General features: G+C 35.5%; 1 protein-coding gene across 2 annotated transcripts in view; it reads right to left on the reverse strand.

Moving 5' to 3' along the window:
* Positions 1–15,394, reverse strand: part of STXBP5L (syntaxin binding protein 5L) — a gene marked incomplete at both ends in the record, with an annotated part of 196,325 nt that overhangs the window by 39,024 nt on the left and 141,907 nt on the right. Inside the window, 3 exons of one of the 2 annotated variants that reach the window (XM_084276049.1) lie at positions 3,742–3,807; positions 10,537–10,608; positions 12,252–12,403. In XM_084276049.1, coding sequence (XP_084132175.1) covers positions 3,742–3,807; positions 10,537–10,608; positions 12,252–12,403 — 290 coding nt within the window. The remainder of the gene's footprint in view (positions 1–3,741; positions 3,808–10,536; positions 10,609–12,251; positions 12,404–15,394) is intronic. The other variant, XM_084276050.1, reaches the window with a different exon arrangement.

A 15,394-nucleotide genomic window follows, 5' to 3' on the forward strand; every position in this document is an offset into this window, starting at 1 on the left:
TCTTAAAAGCATTTTAGATGTGAGCCCCCAGTATGAAGGTGATTTTTTAAGAAAAAGCACAAGTGCATTTTCAGTTTAGAACACACATTTGAGAATTCACTCCTATACACAGACTGATGAAATTCTTTCCTTCTGTTTTTTTGCATATTACACAACCAAGTTAAATGACCTCTCAAAGATTCATTTTCTTGTGCTTACAATGTATGCTCAACTACATGCCTCAATATAAAGCTGTATATAAATGGCTAAAGCAGCAAGGGACATATATATTATATAGTGAAGCATATTATATATATTATATTCCTAAGAGCCCCTGAATAAATTTTCCTAATGAGATGATAAAAATAAACTTTACCGGAATGGGAACTGTTCTGTAACACATTACATAGTAATTAACTCCAGCATTACATATAGCACCATTTACATCATGGGTACAAGACCTCAGTTTTTATTTTGTTTTGGAGCTATTAAGCTCTCAGATGCTGTTGTAGAGTGAAAGTAGTTCAAGGCCTAACTTTTGACCTCCCAACCACAAACAACAATTGAATTGCAGTTTGAATTTCTCCACTGAAAGAACTTGCCATGCATGAGCAGGAATAAAATATTCTGATGGTATTGAAAAATCTACTGTTCTTGATCTGATCTGAGGGGATTTTTGTGAGCCAAACAAATACCATTATATGGCATGCCATACTGCATCAGTGGGATCATGAACTATACTATACACAGACAAGTGATTTGCTGCTACTCCCTGTGTGGCACTGTGAATTTCAGGGAAATTTTCTTCAAATGACTTAATTTCATGTTCTAGTCTGAAGATGTTCAGAACAGGAATCTGATTTTTCACTTACACTGTAAAGTCATGCTAAAGTAAATAGTACAGGAGAAATATCTGAAAAGACAGTCTTGTGAAACATGTTAAAATATTGCTTAATTGAAGAAGTTGAATTTGCAGTGAATCAGAAACCAGTCCTGAATATAAAATAAAGAGTATTCTTCAGCAGTGAGCCTTTTGCCCAGTGCTCTAACAGTCATACCAGTTGTAGAACACAAATGTCAAACTTTGATTTGAGGCAAGGGGAGAAGAAAAACAAAGCTGAATTACTGTGTTGACCTAGGCTGGCTTCACAGCAGCTTAGTCAGAGGTTAAAACATTGACAAGCAATAGGATGTTACAGGCAAAACACACTTTTCAGGGAAAACAAGAGGGTTCCAGCAGGCTAAGCAATCTTGAGAATCAGACCAGGAGATGCAGAGACAGGAGATTTTTTCAAGTTCTCCAAGAAGCCTTTATCAACACTATTCTTATGGGCCTGGCAGGAACTGAAATGTAAGTTACTAGTGGCTCTCTCAGACGTATAAGTGTTTTCATCTACATTGGTAATTAGTGTGCTGGAAGGATTCTTCCTAAGCATTGTCTTGGAGTCTCAGAGTATGTTTCTGAACACATCAGTGTTGTCCTTCAAATCATTCCCCTTCTGATGGAAATAAGAATGATGCTGCTCACCAGCGTGCCATCATGTGTGAAATGTTTGTCAGATAGACTAGTGTCCTCTGTCAGCTTGCTCATTGTATATGCATTGTGGGTTGCATGAACTTCATTGTCAGGTGAAGCAGCAATGTGGATGTGGTCTAACAACCATAATGAACTGCAAAAACATCAAATTCTGTTCCTTCTGTCATTGCAACCTCACGAGTTGGTGAAGTATTCATACCCAGTAGAACCTTTGTTGAGCAGCAACTTAAATCATTTGATTCAGCAATGAAGTGTTCTTTCTGTTTCTGCTAAATTTATGAAGGATAAAGTCTTGGTATATGGCCACTGGTTTTACAAAGACAGGTATCATGGGACTGTACGGAGTACAGCACACTTCCATTGTGAAGCTTGTGTGAACTGTAAAAAGATCAAAGGCAAGACTGAAAGCAGAAGGACCCTGCCTGATGAATTCGTAACTATGCAGATCAATGAGTTGTGTTGTATGAGAAAGGAATGCTAGCCAGTGCAAAGGCTGATGTAACTGGGAAGCCATGTTGATGAGCACAAGGTAGTTCCACTCCTAAGTTCTTGGAGGTCACAATTTTGAGGTCAGTCACTCCAGATGATGAGGCTGGATTTTGCACAGTTTTAGAACAGGTATGCCAAAGCATTAATTAAAAAAAAAATAATACCAGTCACAGTAAAAGTAACTTCTATTTTAAACAGCAGTTAATTCTAATAATAGTTACTGCCTGCAAAACTGCACCTGATTTCACATTTAAAAGATTCAAAGATAGCTTGGAAAACAACATGGAAGGGCTAAAGTAGGAAACATTCATAATGCCATGTTTTCCCTGCTGAGTGGTCTTTGAAACAGAAAAGAATAATATTTTTTTTCAAGCAAATTATGTTAAATTTATCTGAAAGATAAATTCTGCAGTTAACTGCAGAAAAAATAAGGTACTGTAGGAGTCACTCGCTATTATAAAACTAAGCATGTGTTTACTGAGTTAGTGATGTCTTGATTTTCAACCAAAAAAAATAAAGGGTAGCTTGTTTCTGGACAAAAGATTGAGAAGATGGATCCCAGTGAGACAAACAATAAACAAACTGTACTAGGTTATAAAATATTTTATTTTAAAGCCCGTATCACGTGTTTCTGATGCCCAGCTCAAGAGTTTGAGCTCCTATTACTATACCATTATTATTATAGCCTATTTCATTTTAATATTCCCATGTCTACAGAATTTGGGTTGCAGATAGTATAAGAAAATACATTTTTAAAACAGCTGTTTTCTTTTAGTTCTTGATGTGTCAGGAAAGCACTTTGATCAGTTCCAGCTTTTTGTAAACTACTAATTAGTGGCATCCATTCAAGATTAATGTGTCCTGCTATAATAAAATAGGTGAAATAAGAACAGAGGATTTGAATAGCATATTTGTGGGGATTTGTTACTATAAATAAGGAGAAGAAGAAAAAAAGTATCTATCAATACTTACCAAACTACAAGGAAAAGTAGTGTGATATGCATACCACAAGTAAAATGAATGTATTAAAACTACACCTGCTTTTTTTCTATCATATTTAAAACTACTAGAAAACAGCTCTAAGCAACGATCTCTAAGATAGGGAACTCACATTGAAGAGATCAATACAGACTAGGCACTTGCAGAAAAAGTCACTAGGGATGAGATGAACTCCACCTTCTGAAGGACTAGGGGTAAAATGGGAAACATTTATAAATGTTTTAAAGGCCAAGATTTCACTGCTGGGCCAAAGTGTGGTTGATAAGCGAATGTTTTTATTTAAGGCTATGCTCCCATTGTATATTATGTAACTTAGGCACTGGTGGGTTCTAATGGCGAAAATTAATATTGCTGTTTTCCAAATAAATTCTCTATGTGCACTTACGCATAATATATATAAAATTATAAGGGCTCCCTACTGAAAAGAAAGGAAGTCAGAAACCCTTTTAAGAAAATAAAGGAGCCTCTAATAGGAGGACATAGGACTACATCTGCACGATGTTACTAATTTAAATGTTTTCATACTTTTCACCTCAAGATGTGCAACACTCATTTAATTTTTCTTAAAGCAAACAGACTTAGGATTCCATTGTGCTATGTAATAAGCCCTTCTCCATCGATTTCTTCTCTTTGGAACTGTAACTATGCACTTCACTTCTTAGGGCTTAATGAAACACAGTGATGCATGACATGAATGGCTTATACAGACTACAGGAAGAGAAGCCAATCACCTTTACCTGAAGTGGGAGACTTGCAACGCTCTAGCTCCAGGGAAACTGGACTGTCACTGAGTTCAGTCAGGCCTGAAAAAATGGAGTTGAAAAGTTAAGTTACAATCTAAGAGGGCATGCTTCAACTTTCTTGGTTGATGATATTCTGCACTTTAAAGTCAGTTTGGAGAAAGGAATAGTGTGAAATGTGAGGGAAATATTTATTTCAGGTAAGTGCAATTATCAGGCTGTCACTGCAGGAAATTTAGGTCTGGTTTAAAAAAAAAATCACACCTCTTGTTAACTCAGATTTGTGTTCTGAGTTCCTCAGGGAAGACAAAGAGTGAATGTATCTACTGAGAGAAAACAAGTAAATATAGTTTAAAATTTAGATGTCTGTGATACGAATCAAACTCATCTATCCCTGTCAAACTGATGTGGAAACAACTCCATGCTTTCAACTGCTGCAGAATGCAGGGAGGAAAAAAGACAAGACAGAAAAAAAAAGACAATAGTAATGGTGAAAGAAGAAAATGAATACAGAAATATCACCACTACTATGAACTTTTATATGAATTCACACGTGATTTTAAAGGACACAGAGGCAATGATAATGCTGTCTGAACAGAACAGAATTTCCAGACAAGATGCATTATATATTGTTAATACATGTTTGTGAAGAACTGATTTTTAGCAGTTTACTATGGAAGACAGCAACAAGTAAAGTAATCTTAGTTTATACTCCTTAAGCTTGGGCTTGTTTCTGTGATCAAACTAAGACCCATCTTTGGCACAGGCTGCATATACAAGTTTAAACATGCCTTTTGGCGTGCTAGGGAGGGAATGTCTGAGCTCATGCTATTCTTTACCATGGGCTAACTGTTGAGCCGGACACGGCCATACTTATTTAAAGATACCCTTGTACGCATCCCATGGTGCCCTGTATCACCTCCACCAAGTGGTTCACACTTGTTACAAGGAACTCTGACACTTCATGCCACAGGCTACTTGGGACTGTCAGACAGCCCAGCACCAGACATCCATCTGCTAGCAATGAGGACTCACAGCACCCAGGCCATAGAGCCTACCAGATGAGGCCACGTTCAGATATGCTTTACTGTAGTACCGATACTGTGTTTACACACACTCTGCTGATGTTGTATCCTGGAAGTCCAACATCTTATCACAACCTTTCAAAATGCTTTCATTTCTTGTAACTTGGTGTGTTTTCATTTTTGCAGCTTCTAGACCCTCGTGCTCAGAGACCCTCATCTATAAAATTCAAACAGACTTTACTTTTAAAAAAGTTCTGCTGCTACTCCTGTCATTAATGCTGTTCTCTTTCTATTAAAAATAGTGGGATCTTAATGTAGGTACTGATATTTTTATTACAATGCAATTTTGAACTGAGAATCCAGGGCCCAAACAAGCCAAATAAAAGGTCCTAGCACTAATAAAGCTGCATAAGCGCAAGAACAACCCTGAGAGTGGTTTGGAAAAACAGGAGTATTGAATAGGCCTGTTAAGTCAGTAGTCACGACATAGTTGCTCTGAATTTAAACAACAGAAGACCACAATCCATGTGGGCCATGTTGAAAAGCATAGATTTTTTGAGACATGTTTGAATCTTTCTTTGATTCTTTCTTTGATTCAACCTAGAATCTGTAAGAAAATTTTATATTCCAATCAATTCTGACTGCAGTCACTTTTGAAGCTACAACAGAATTCAAGAGCTGCAAACCTCTGCGGAGCCCCTTTATGTATAACTTTCTTACAGCAAATCTTACTTCTACCTGACTGTGGGGTTTCAGTATGTACCTACAGATTTGGGACTTAATTGATTTTTGCTGCAGAATACCTGCTGCCCAGTAGAGCGGGAGTGAATTTGGTATATTTACACAGCATCAGAGGCCTTGGGTAAATAAAATGAAATATTAAACTGTTTCTTCTGCAGATGCAGTATTGGAGGTATTAAAATTTTAACACTATAGTTATGATATTCTGATTAATGAAATTCTTCAAAGCCAGGTCAGATTTTGCTTCTAAATAGAGGTTTGTTGTTTCAGGGGGTTTTTTGCTCTCTCTCTTTTTTTTTTTTTCCTCTCCCCTGAGTTTACAGAAACAATATTACAGCTCAGTGTAAATGATGGTACCATTGACTTAAGTGGAGAATGTACCAAATCACAAGACTGTCCTGAAAACCCAAAAGCAACCATGGTGAGAATACCACAGTTTATGTTTGGCAACACTTTTACAGCTTACAACAGTAAAGATACGTTTCATATTATGGTATTTAAAAATGGTGAACGTGTGAACTACAAATCTAGACTTCCTGTCAAGCCACTATCAGCTCTTAACAATGATCACCAACAGATGCTTTTTAGAGAAAAAAATTGCAGTAGGACCCCATGTTAGGCATAAGTGTTACTATATGCCCATCTTCATCTCTGACACTCAGATTCACTTCCTGAAAATCTGCACTGCCACTTACAGATTTTCTCCTGCCATAAATCTTGCTTGCATAGAAATACTATTATACTCATTATCCATCCATGTAGCCAAAGCTTCTATTAATCTTAAAAAAGCATAAATCCCGAAGATGTTATTTGGCAATGGATTGCAAAATCATCATTCACTTAAAGGAATAAACATAAATCTGTCAATTTGTATGTGTACCTTTGATTCCATTAGATGTTGTCTTTTGTTTCCCTTTAAGATAAGAAACTGAGCAATCAAGCTTTTCTTTGTAGTATTACTTATTTTCTACTGTTATTTCCTTTTTAAGTAAACCAAGCTAAATCTTTTCAATATTTTATCATGTATAAGTATTTCCATGCAGTCAGCTTTCCTTCAAAGTTTGAGAGACTAAAAAGAAAAAAGATTTTCACTTTTCATTTTGAATTTGTGTAGGCCCAATCTTGGTCCTGATATATGTCAGCTGTATTTAGCAAAAATACCCCAACAAATCCGTGCCAGCAAATTTTGAGTCAGGTGGAGCAAGAACAGCATAGTAGCAAAGCTAAAGGCAAGTAACTCAGATTGGCAATGTAAAGAACTACCTGTGAGAAGATGTACCCACTGACATTATAAAGAAACGGGCTTTGATTTGAACAAATATGTGACAGTAGTGTAGGACGTAAATATATCACATAAGGCACTAAAACATTTTTAGAAACATATCCCATTGATACTTTTCAAAGTTTACTGTGATTGCCATTTCCTCTTCATTAAGGGATCAAAAATGTACTGCCTAGTATGGAGTAACAACATTTATGAACTCACAGTTTAATTTACAATTATTTTTTAAATTTTAAATTGCTATCCCTATGATTAAATGAGTCAGATTAAACATTTACTTAAAAGCACCCAAAGCCAACACATCTTGGTTTATAAATAAACAAGTTAGAAATAAATGACAATAAATATTCACAATAAATAAGCCCAGTGTTATCTCAATCCATCATCTTCACACTGAATTACCATATATATTCTTTATGTTTAAATATGATGCATTCTTTGGAAATGACAGTTTGGGATATAGCTGCCAACTTTAAACTCAAGCTATATTAGCTGCTTCTGTGTTGTCAGGTGTGATTTAAAGTGTCAATAACTGGTGTGTAATGATTCATAACACAGAGTTTTCTGTGTCCTCCTTTCAGATCAAGGTTACTTCTGCTCACATCCTCTCAAGGGACCGGCCTGAAAGAGGAACAAGTGGTTCTCACTGAAGAATCTACATTCTGAAAATTATTTTCCAATGGATCAACAACTTTTACACTTGCTGACTTTTCAGATGCCTCATAAAGACTATTTATTTTCTTGTTTTACCAACAGATGGTATGAATTGCTTGTAGAAAATGCAAATTGCTTTTGCAAGTTGGATTTTTTTATATTTTGCTGCAAACACTGTATCTCTTGATGCACTAAATGTACTTGTTTTAATACTTGAAGATATGTTATCTACCACTATGTAATAACATGTACAATTTTATTTCAATTGAAGAAAAAAAAAGAAAACCAAAGAACAACATAATTCTACACCACTGTAGAAAGAGTTTGTTTTAGTTGACTTGGCACATATTCTTGCTACAAAGGAAGGTGGCTGCCAGAAAATGCAGCAAGTGAAACAGGTCATCAACAGCAGAAAGCTAGCTCTAACTCTGCACTTGCCCTCATCTTAGCCTCTTATTTTCCTCAAATTACTTCCCTTAATAGGACAATTATGTTTCAGTCTCTCCAATTATGTATGCCTGGAACTGATTACATTTCTCCTAATTTCTTCCCTTCTTGCTTCCCCCTTCCCACTTCACCTCCCAGGCCAGAGACCAAGCTATCTCAATGCTCTAAGTCGACTCTAGATGCTCTTGAGTCTAGCTTGTGCATGTATACATGGCTTTTACCAAGGTCTCTATAGATTTATTGGATAAAATTAAAAAAAATTATTCCACCTCTGTGCTTTGCATATTGGATGCCCTTGACATTGCTGATTATGTCTTTCCTTTGGGAAATCTCTCTTCCCCAACCTATTGCTTCTTTTCTGTGATCTCCCCCATCCCCCTCAGTTGCAAGGCACTCCAGACTGAAACATCACCATTTCCTTTATCTCTCTGTCCCAGTATTTGATGAGATTCTCTCCTATAAACAGGACAATGAAAAAAGGGTTTTCTTACCCTAATGATTCATAAATACACATCTCTAGTAAGATTTCTGCCTTTCTAAATTTTACTCCCAAGTGTCCATATATAAACTTAACTTTGCAAGTTGAAATCTATTTTTTTGTGGGGAAATCTTCTCTTTGCTAACAGTCAACAGCACTAATGTCTTTCCTGCTACTCTAATCCATAATATTGGTTTCATCCTTGGAATATCACATTTCCAGATTCAGGCTAGATACTTCAGACTCTTTCTTCTGGCAAATCCCCTCCAAAACTACTGACAAAAATCTTGCTCATTGATAAGCTCTTCTTTGGCTTCAGTCCTTGCAAGACTTATTCTCTCAAACTGATCCTCATGAAATTATCTTCCTGGTTCATTACTTAATTGAATCAATATCTGGTACATCTTCCCATTATCTTCCATTTTCATTTATATAACCCTCAAAACTTTAGACCTAATGCTTATGTTATCACATGGCTGCTCCTGCTTTTGCCTTAATAATATCAGCTTCAACTGCACAATATCCAAAAATAATTTATTTTTCTTTTCCCATCATCATCCCTTATGAGAAGAGAGAAACTTACAAGCAAAGTCCTAAATCCATTCTCGGTACATCTTTTAAAACTCGTATCTCAGAGAAGACATAATAAACATAATTTGAGACTGACTTGGCAAGATATTTTAGAGTCCATGATACTTTTTTTCTCCTGATCTTTATCTTATTGCCTGCTGCATTTTCAGATTATATAGTACATGTTCCTGTATAAGTACTGCATGGCAAAAGCAGCAACCAAATAATTTCTTTATGAAAGAAATGAAGCTGTTCATGATCTTGCACAAGAGCCAAACTCATACTCTGCAGTTATGACGTATACCAGACAGATTTCTGAGGACTTTTCCAATTTTGGGGTTGAAGTTGGAAACAAGATAGTGTATTTTCAGCTATGAAAGACTATCATATGTGTTTATCATTCTGAATGAAAACAGTGCCCATTTTTGGTCTTAGAATGTATTCATTTTTTATTGGGGAAAACCCCCCAGGCCTTTGCTGCTGTCTGTTCCTTAGGTTCTCTGTTATAGACTTGAAATTAGCAAGACCAGACTAATAAACTTTATGACATTATACACCAAACCTTTTTATGGACTGCTACATTTGTAACTGGACTAGTCTTTTACCAAAACACACCACCTTTTATGAAGAAATAGTCATAGAAAACAATCGTTGAGTAATCAGTCTAGAGGGACAGAAAAGAATTTCTGGTGTGACTGTACAAATGTATTTCGATAACTATACAACTCTGTATTTTATTTCAAAACATGCCAGCCCTTTATCTTGCCTATGCCAAGTATTTAATGTAAAATTGACTATCCAGTGGTTCTGTGAAAACTGCTTTAAAGAGAGATGAATAAGAGGCATCCTGGAGACCTAATTACATATAAGTACTGCAGTTAATTAACATACATACAGCTCATCTGTTGAACAGTAATTTTTGCAAAATTAATTATAGCTTTGTTCTGCAGTGATGAATACTAATATTTAAATTACATATCACTATAACTCAAAATTTAAAGATATTAAAAACATTAATTTTCATAGCTCACTTTGATGTATGTATTTTTATACACACTTTACATTCCCCATTAAAGATCAGAAGCATGGGATGGTTCCCCAAAGCCAAATATTCAAGTACCAAACCAAGATTAAAATTTTAAATTTTACAGTACCCATGCCAATTGGTACTCTTCTAAGCCAGATCAGTTTTCTGAAAATAGGGAATAATTAATTAATAACTACCACCAGTGCCATTGCAAAACAAGAAATGCTTCATATAAGTAGATGTACATGGAAATGAATACAAAACCAAAGAAAGATACTGTCATTGAGAAAATAACATCCTTGAAATAATAATTTCTAAGGCCCAATCTACCCCATAGAAGTCACTGGGGGTTTCTCATTGACTCTTTTGAAAGAAGAAAACAAATTTGAAATATCTGTACAATAAAGATAATTGTCAAAGTTAAGCATGGTTGACATCACAAAATGTAGTAAGTTTGCATGCATGCTGAATGTGTTTAAAAAAACACATTACAAAGCAAACACATGGGTTTAAGTCAGGCATAGTTCAATCATGATAAAGCTATTTGCCTAACCTTTATAGAACTTACTCTGATAGGAAGTACGGATCCGTTTCGTTAAATCTGGATAAAAGTTAGACAGGCCACGCATGCAAAAGTTGTCTTTGGAACATGCCAGTACACCAGCATCAGCAGCAGGCAGAGGAAAGAGAGAAAAAACAGTCTAAAGTGAAAGGAAGTGATATCATAACCAGCATCTAGAACAGCCAAGGTGAAGAAATTTCAGCAGATGCTTACCTTCCAATTGGGAGATATAACAAGAAAAATAATCAAAAAAGTAAAGGATGTGGGATGGATGGTGAGAAAGCAGCTGAGGCTTTTTTTAGATGCATCGTTTCTGTGAGTGATTTAGAAGCGCATATTCCTATATTCCTTCTGAGTGGTTACTCATCCTCAGTAGGCTCCATTCGAGCAGTGCTGCATAGCTGGAACATTGTCTCAAAGGACTGGCCAAGACTGACTGGTCCTATGTGGTACAGGGCTGGTAGTACATCATCTACCCTCCACCTTTTGCACAGGGCTCTGCAGCACATTGCTTGTGGCTAGCTGCTCAAATTACTTTGGGAGCTGCTGGGAAACTGCCTGAACCAGACAGAAAAGCTGGAGGTAGCTTAAAAGCTGGAGGTAGCTTAGAGCTGCTTGTGTCTTCTCTCCTCAGCTGTGCCAAATTTACATCTTTAAGACTTGGCACAGATAAGAACTACTTTTGCTATGATTAAGTGCCTATAAAGTCAAATAAATGGTCTTTCAGGAACAGGAGTAGGCCTGAATAATTAGATTTTATTCTCTAATTTTTACTTTCTGTTTGGAGTATAAACATATTCCCAATTAAAACAAGTTTCCATTGACTCTATGGAGAAATTTAGTGCAGGGTCTGCTGACAAAAATGCTGATGTCATAAACCCACTATAATTTGCTGCTTTTATAATTTTATGGTTAGATTTAAAGCTCAACATTTTCAAACAAATTTTAAACTAATTCTAAAACTTCACAGCTACGTAAAACACATTTCATAATTGTGTCTGAGTCTAGTATGCTACTATGGAATATGTAGAGAAAAAAGACTTGAAGCATAGAAGATCTGACAGTTTTCTCATACAAGTAATTTTTTTTTAGATAACCAAAAATGTACAGTAAAATTTAGCTGCATTGATGGACTAATATTTCTAACTCACAATGCATAATAAGAGCTATGACTCATAAACGTGATCTTCTTGACATAAAATTTTAAAATGGGGTACAGCTGGATTTAAGTCTATAGCAAGAGCTTCAATTCACTAACAAAGTGGCTAATTTGAGCTACTTGTGCTGCCTACATAACATGTCTCTCAGGCGTTACAGTTCTCCAAACAGAACTGCCTGTTCAAATAGCACTCGGCAGAAGATACAATTAAGTTTAAATTGGAGTCTTACCTATTAGTATGAACTTACTGAAACCAGAAAGAAAATAGACCACACATCAAGTGACTGCCAGAGGAACAATTTACTGCTCTGCTCATTATGATTTTTTTACAGACTCAGCTAAGGAATTACTTGCTGACCTCCATCCCAAAAGAATAAATTTCATAAAACATTTTGTTTCTCAGAAAGTATCAGTACCTAAAGCATGTCAGGTTTCTTTTGCCAAGTTATAGAAACTCCATTGCCTGGCAAATAGTCATGCATTTCAAAAGCACTATAGAAAGCCACAGGCAAAAAAACCGAAGAACATATCAGGCTCATAACCACAGTATTTTATTTCCTACCTGCAGCAAACTGCTTGCTTTTACGAGGTGAACGGGGCTGACGCTGGTATGGATCACTTGATCCATATAGGTCAAGGGTTCCCATGCTCAGCAGTACTGTCTTCTGCATAAAGTCCACAACAGCCAAACCATTGCAGTTTCCAAATGCCACTCTAAGAAAAGAAATGTTCCTCAAGGTGTTAATAATATGTAATTAAGTGAAGCAAACAATAATTATTATTTACTATTTCTTCAGAAACTACTCAAAGCTTACATTTTATAATTCTTACAAATTTGTAATTCTGAATTTACAAAACTTTGTCCTGAAACACAGTAATTGACTTTCCAAAGGCAGATTTCCCACTTTAATTAACTTTAATTAACTTACTGTGTCAAACACAAGAATGTCTAACTGTTGCTTTACTGAACACTATACATCTAGTAATAATGATGTAAATTAAGCCAACAAATCTGGACATAGATCTTCGAAAGTGGTTAGACATATAGATAGAATATTATTATGAATTCAATACAAAGACATGTATAATTAATTATTTTAATCTAAATAAAGATGATGAAAGGATATATTAAGCTGAATTTTGGAGGTACCTGAATCTGAAAGGCAATTATAAAATTTTATTCTGACTCTGTCACCTTGGCTACAGTAGAATCCTGCTAAAACAGTTCTGACCCCTCTGAAATACTTCTAAAAATGGCATTTTGACGGTGGCTTGATTCATGGGAAAGATCTCTCAACTGGCATAATATTACCTAAGATCTGGACTGCAGTCTTGTCAGAAGGAAAAAAAGTTGGAACAACTTATTTCTTTTGCTGCCTAGAAAGGACCTTTTGAAGGATTCTGCCTCATTTCTTCTCTATTACATCTACTGATTTCCTTCTAAACAGTTTCAGAAAGAGGGAAGAAGTTGTATTGGACCAACAGCACTTTCTCCTCCTCTCCCATAAAAATCTTTCCTGGTCTTGCTTTTTTCAGCTTGGGAGAGGTAGAGATCGGGTGGGGAGTGGGGAAGAAGACGATATTACATCTATCAAATGAAGAGGAAGAAAAAAGGGAAACTGAAGACAACAATAAAATGCTAAACATTTCTATGTGTAAGACCTGGGAGAAAGTCTGAAGTTAACCACAGCACATGGAAACCCATATATCTCAACAGATAAGATTGTTGCTTCATATTCTCACTGAAGCATTAAACCTATTTAAGATTTAATATTAAGAGAGACAAGCAAATTGACTCATTTATTTCTGATTTAAATAATGGTAAATAAATTCACAGACCATATGACTACTGAAAGGATCCAGATGCCATACTCTAGACACTACGTTGTTGGAGACGTGATTTAAGAAGAAATATTATACATTGACAATCATTTTACAGAAGTCTCCTTTTCTCTAAGAATGGAATTGTAACTTCCATATAGAAAGGACTCCAGGTACAGCCGCAATGAAACTCAAAATCCCAAACCATGCTCAATCAGATTAGGAATCATTTGTGATCAAGTTTCATCATTTTATGTAAAAAGTGATTAAGGTGGTCAGTTTAAAGTGATGCAACTTATTTAAGCACTCAGCTCTTAAAGTGAGCTGCACATTCACCTCCACCTGAATGTTCTTACTGTAGGTCCAAAATACCTTAAAGGAGATATATGAATTTATCTGTGGGAAAACAATAAGGAAAGAGAGGAGTAACAGAGGGAAGGAGGAAGGAGAAGCAGGCTAGAACAGTTTCCTCCATTGTACGATTTCTTCCTCTGCTTCCATTACAAAAAAAAAGGGTTCCATATAGCAAATAGAAAAGGTAAAGGGTGAAGATGAGGTGAGTTTTTCTTATTTGTAAAACGGGCATATTAAAGGCATCATTTGCAGCAGTGGCTCAAATTCTACGGGTTACCATTTTTTCTACCCTTGGCTTACCACTGACTAGTACAGCATCTATGGGAAAACTAAGAACATATTTTTTTCCCCATTGACTCTACGCTGATCTGTAGCTTAAGCATTTATTTGTCAATATTTTGTGCTTCTGTGGAAAGATCGTAAGATGCACTGACTGAGGAATAAACTTTTTGTTTTACAAATGTAGAGTAATATCTATTCTGGAAATTACTAATGCCTATTTTGTTTAATAGAAGAAAATAATTTTTAGAGAGTTTCCTTGGGTCAAAAAGGAACTCTGTCACATTTTCCAGAAGACCATTCTGTGCAAGGTTTTATATGTCTTTGTGTTTCTTGACACAACTTGACTGATACAGAAGAGAAAAATTATGTTGCTGTTTTGGGCATTCTTGTATTTTCCTTTAAAGCATATGTTAATAGGCATTGTCAGAGAAAAGTGTTGAAGTAAAAAAAATATTACTAGTGCGAAGTGTGACAGCAACTCCTGTGTCCATAAGTCCCTGTGTTCTAGGTGGAGAAGAAAAATAAAGGAATAAAAATGACAAATATCAATCACCTCATTGTTAATTCTTTAGGGAACAAAAATTATAGCCATCTGCTTTTTGAAAATGATTAACCTGAGATTTATTAATTTTTGAAGAAATGAGTCACAAGAAGAGCTACTGATCATTCACTCTGTGGCCAGCAAATTAAAACAGATCACTTCCTGACCTGCATTTTTCTAAACTTCTCTAAGTTTACACACTAGTGTGTATATAATATTCCTTATACCTAAAAAAAAGTACTTTACCAAGAAAAATCAGAATTTGCTCATTAATACTGTAACACTTCTGAGGAATTATAAGAAAATCTAAACAGACGTTACCATTAACAAGGCTTAAGATAAATCACTAACATGAAAGTCTTTATGAAATCAAATAGAAAATAATCATAATGAATTTGTCAACTTTGAGTGATGACTAGAATTAGTTTCTGGGAGATACTCTATTCTATTGGTGTCTTTCAGAGAAATTTCATAAAATACTTGTAGCTCTTCAGTGGGAATTGAAGCATTCTGTAAATTTTTCTTTTTCACTTTTATAACAAAGGAATTTTTTGATGATTAGCTTCAACACAAATAAACCAGGTGTTAATACTTCTAATTTGTATCTTGGTACTGTTAAAAGTAACCAAAATACATTAAATAAAATTTCACAATGTCTGAAGTCTTTTATCTTTGCTGGGGATAATGTTTTTCTTTATATGTATCTC

This window comes from Gallinula chloropus (assembly GCF_964237585.1).
Source record: "Gallinula chloropus genome assembly, chromosome: 1".
NCBI classification, from domain to species: Eukaryota; Metazoa; Chordata; class Aves; order Gruiformes; family Rallidae; genus Gallinula; species Gallinula chloropus.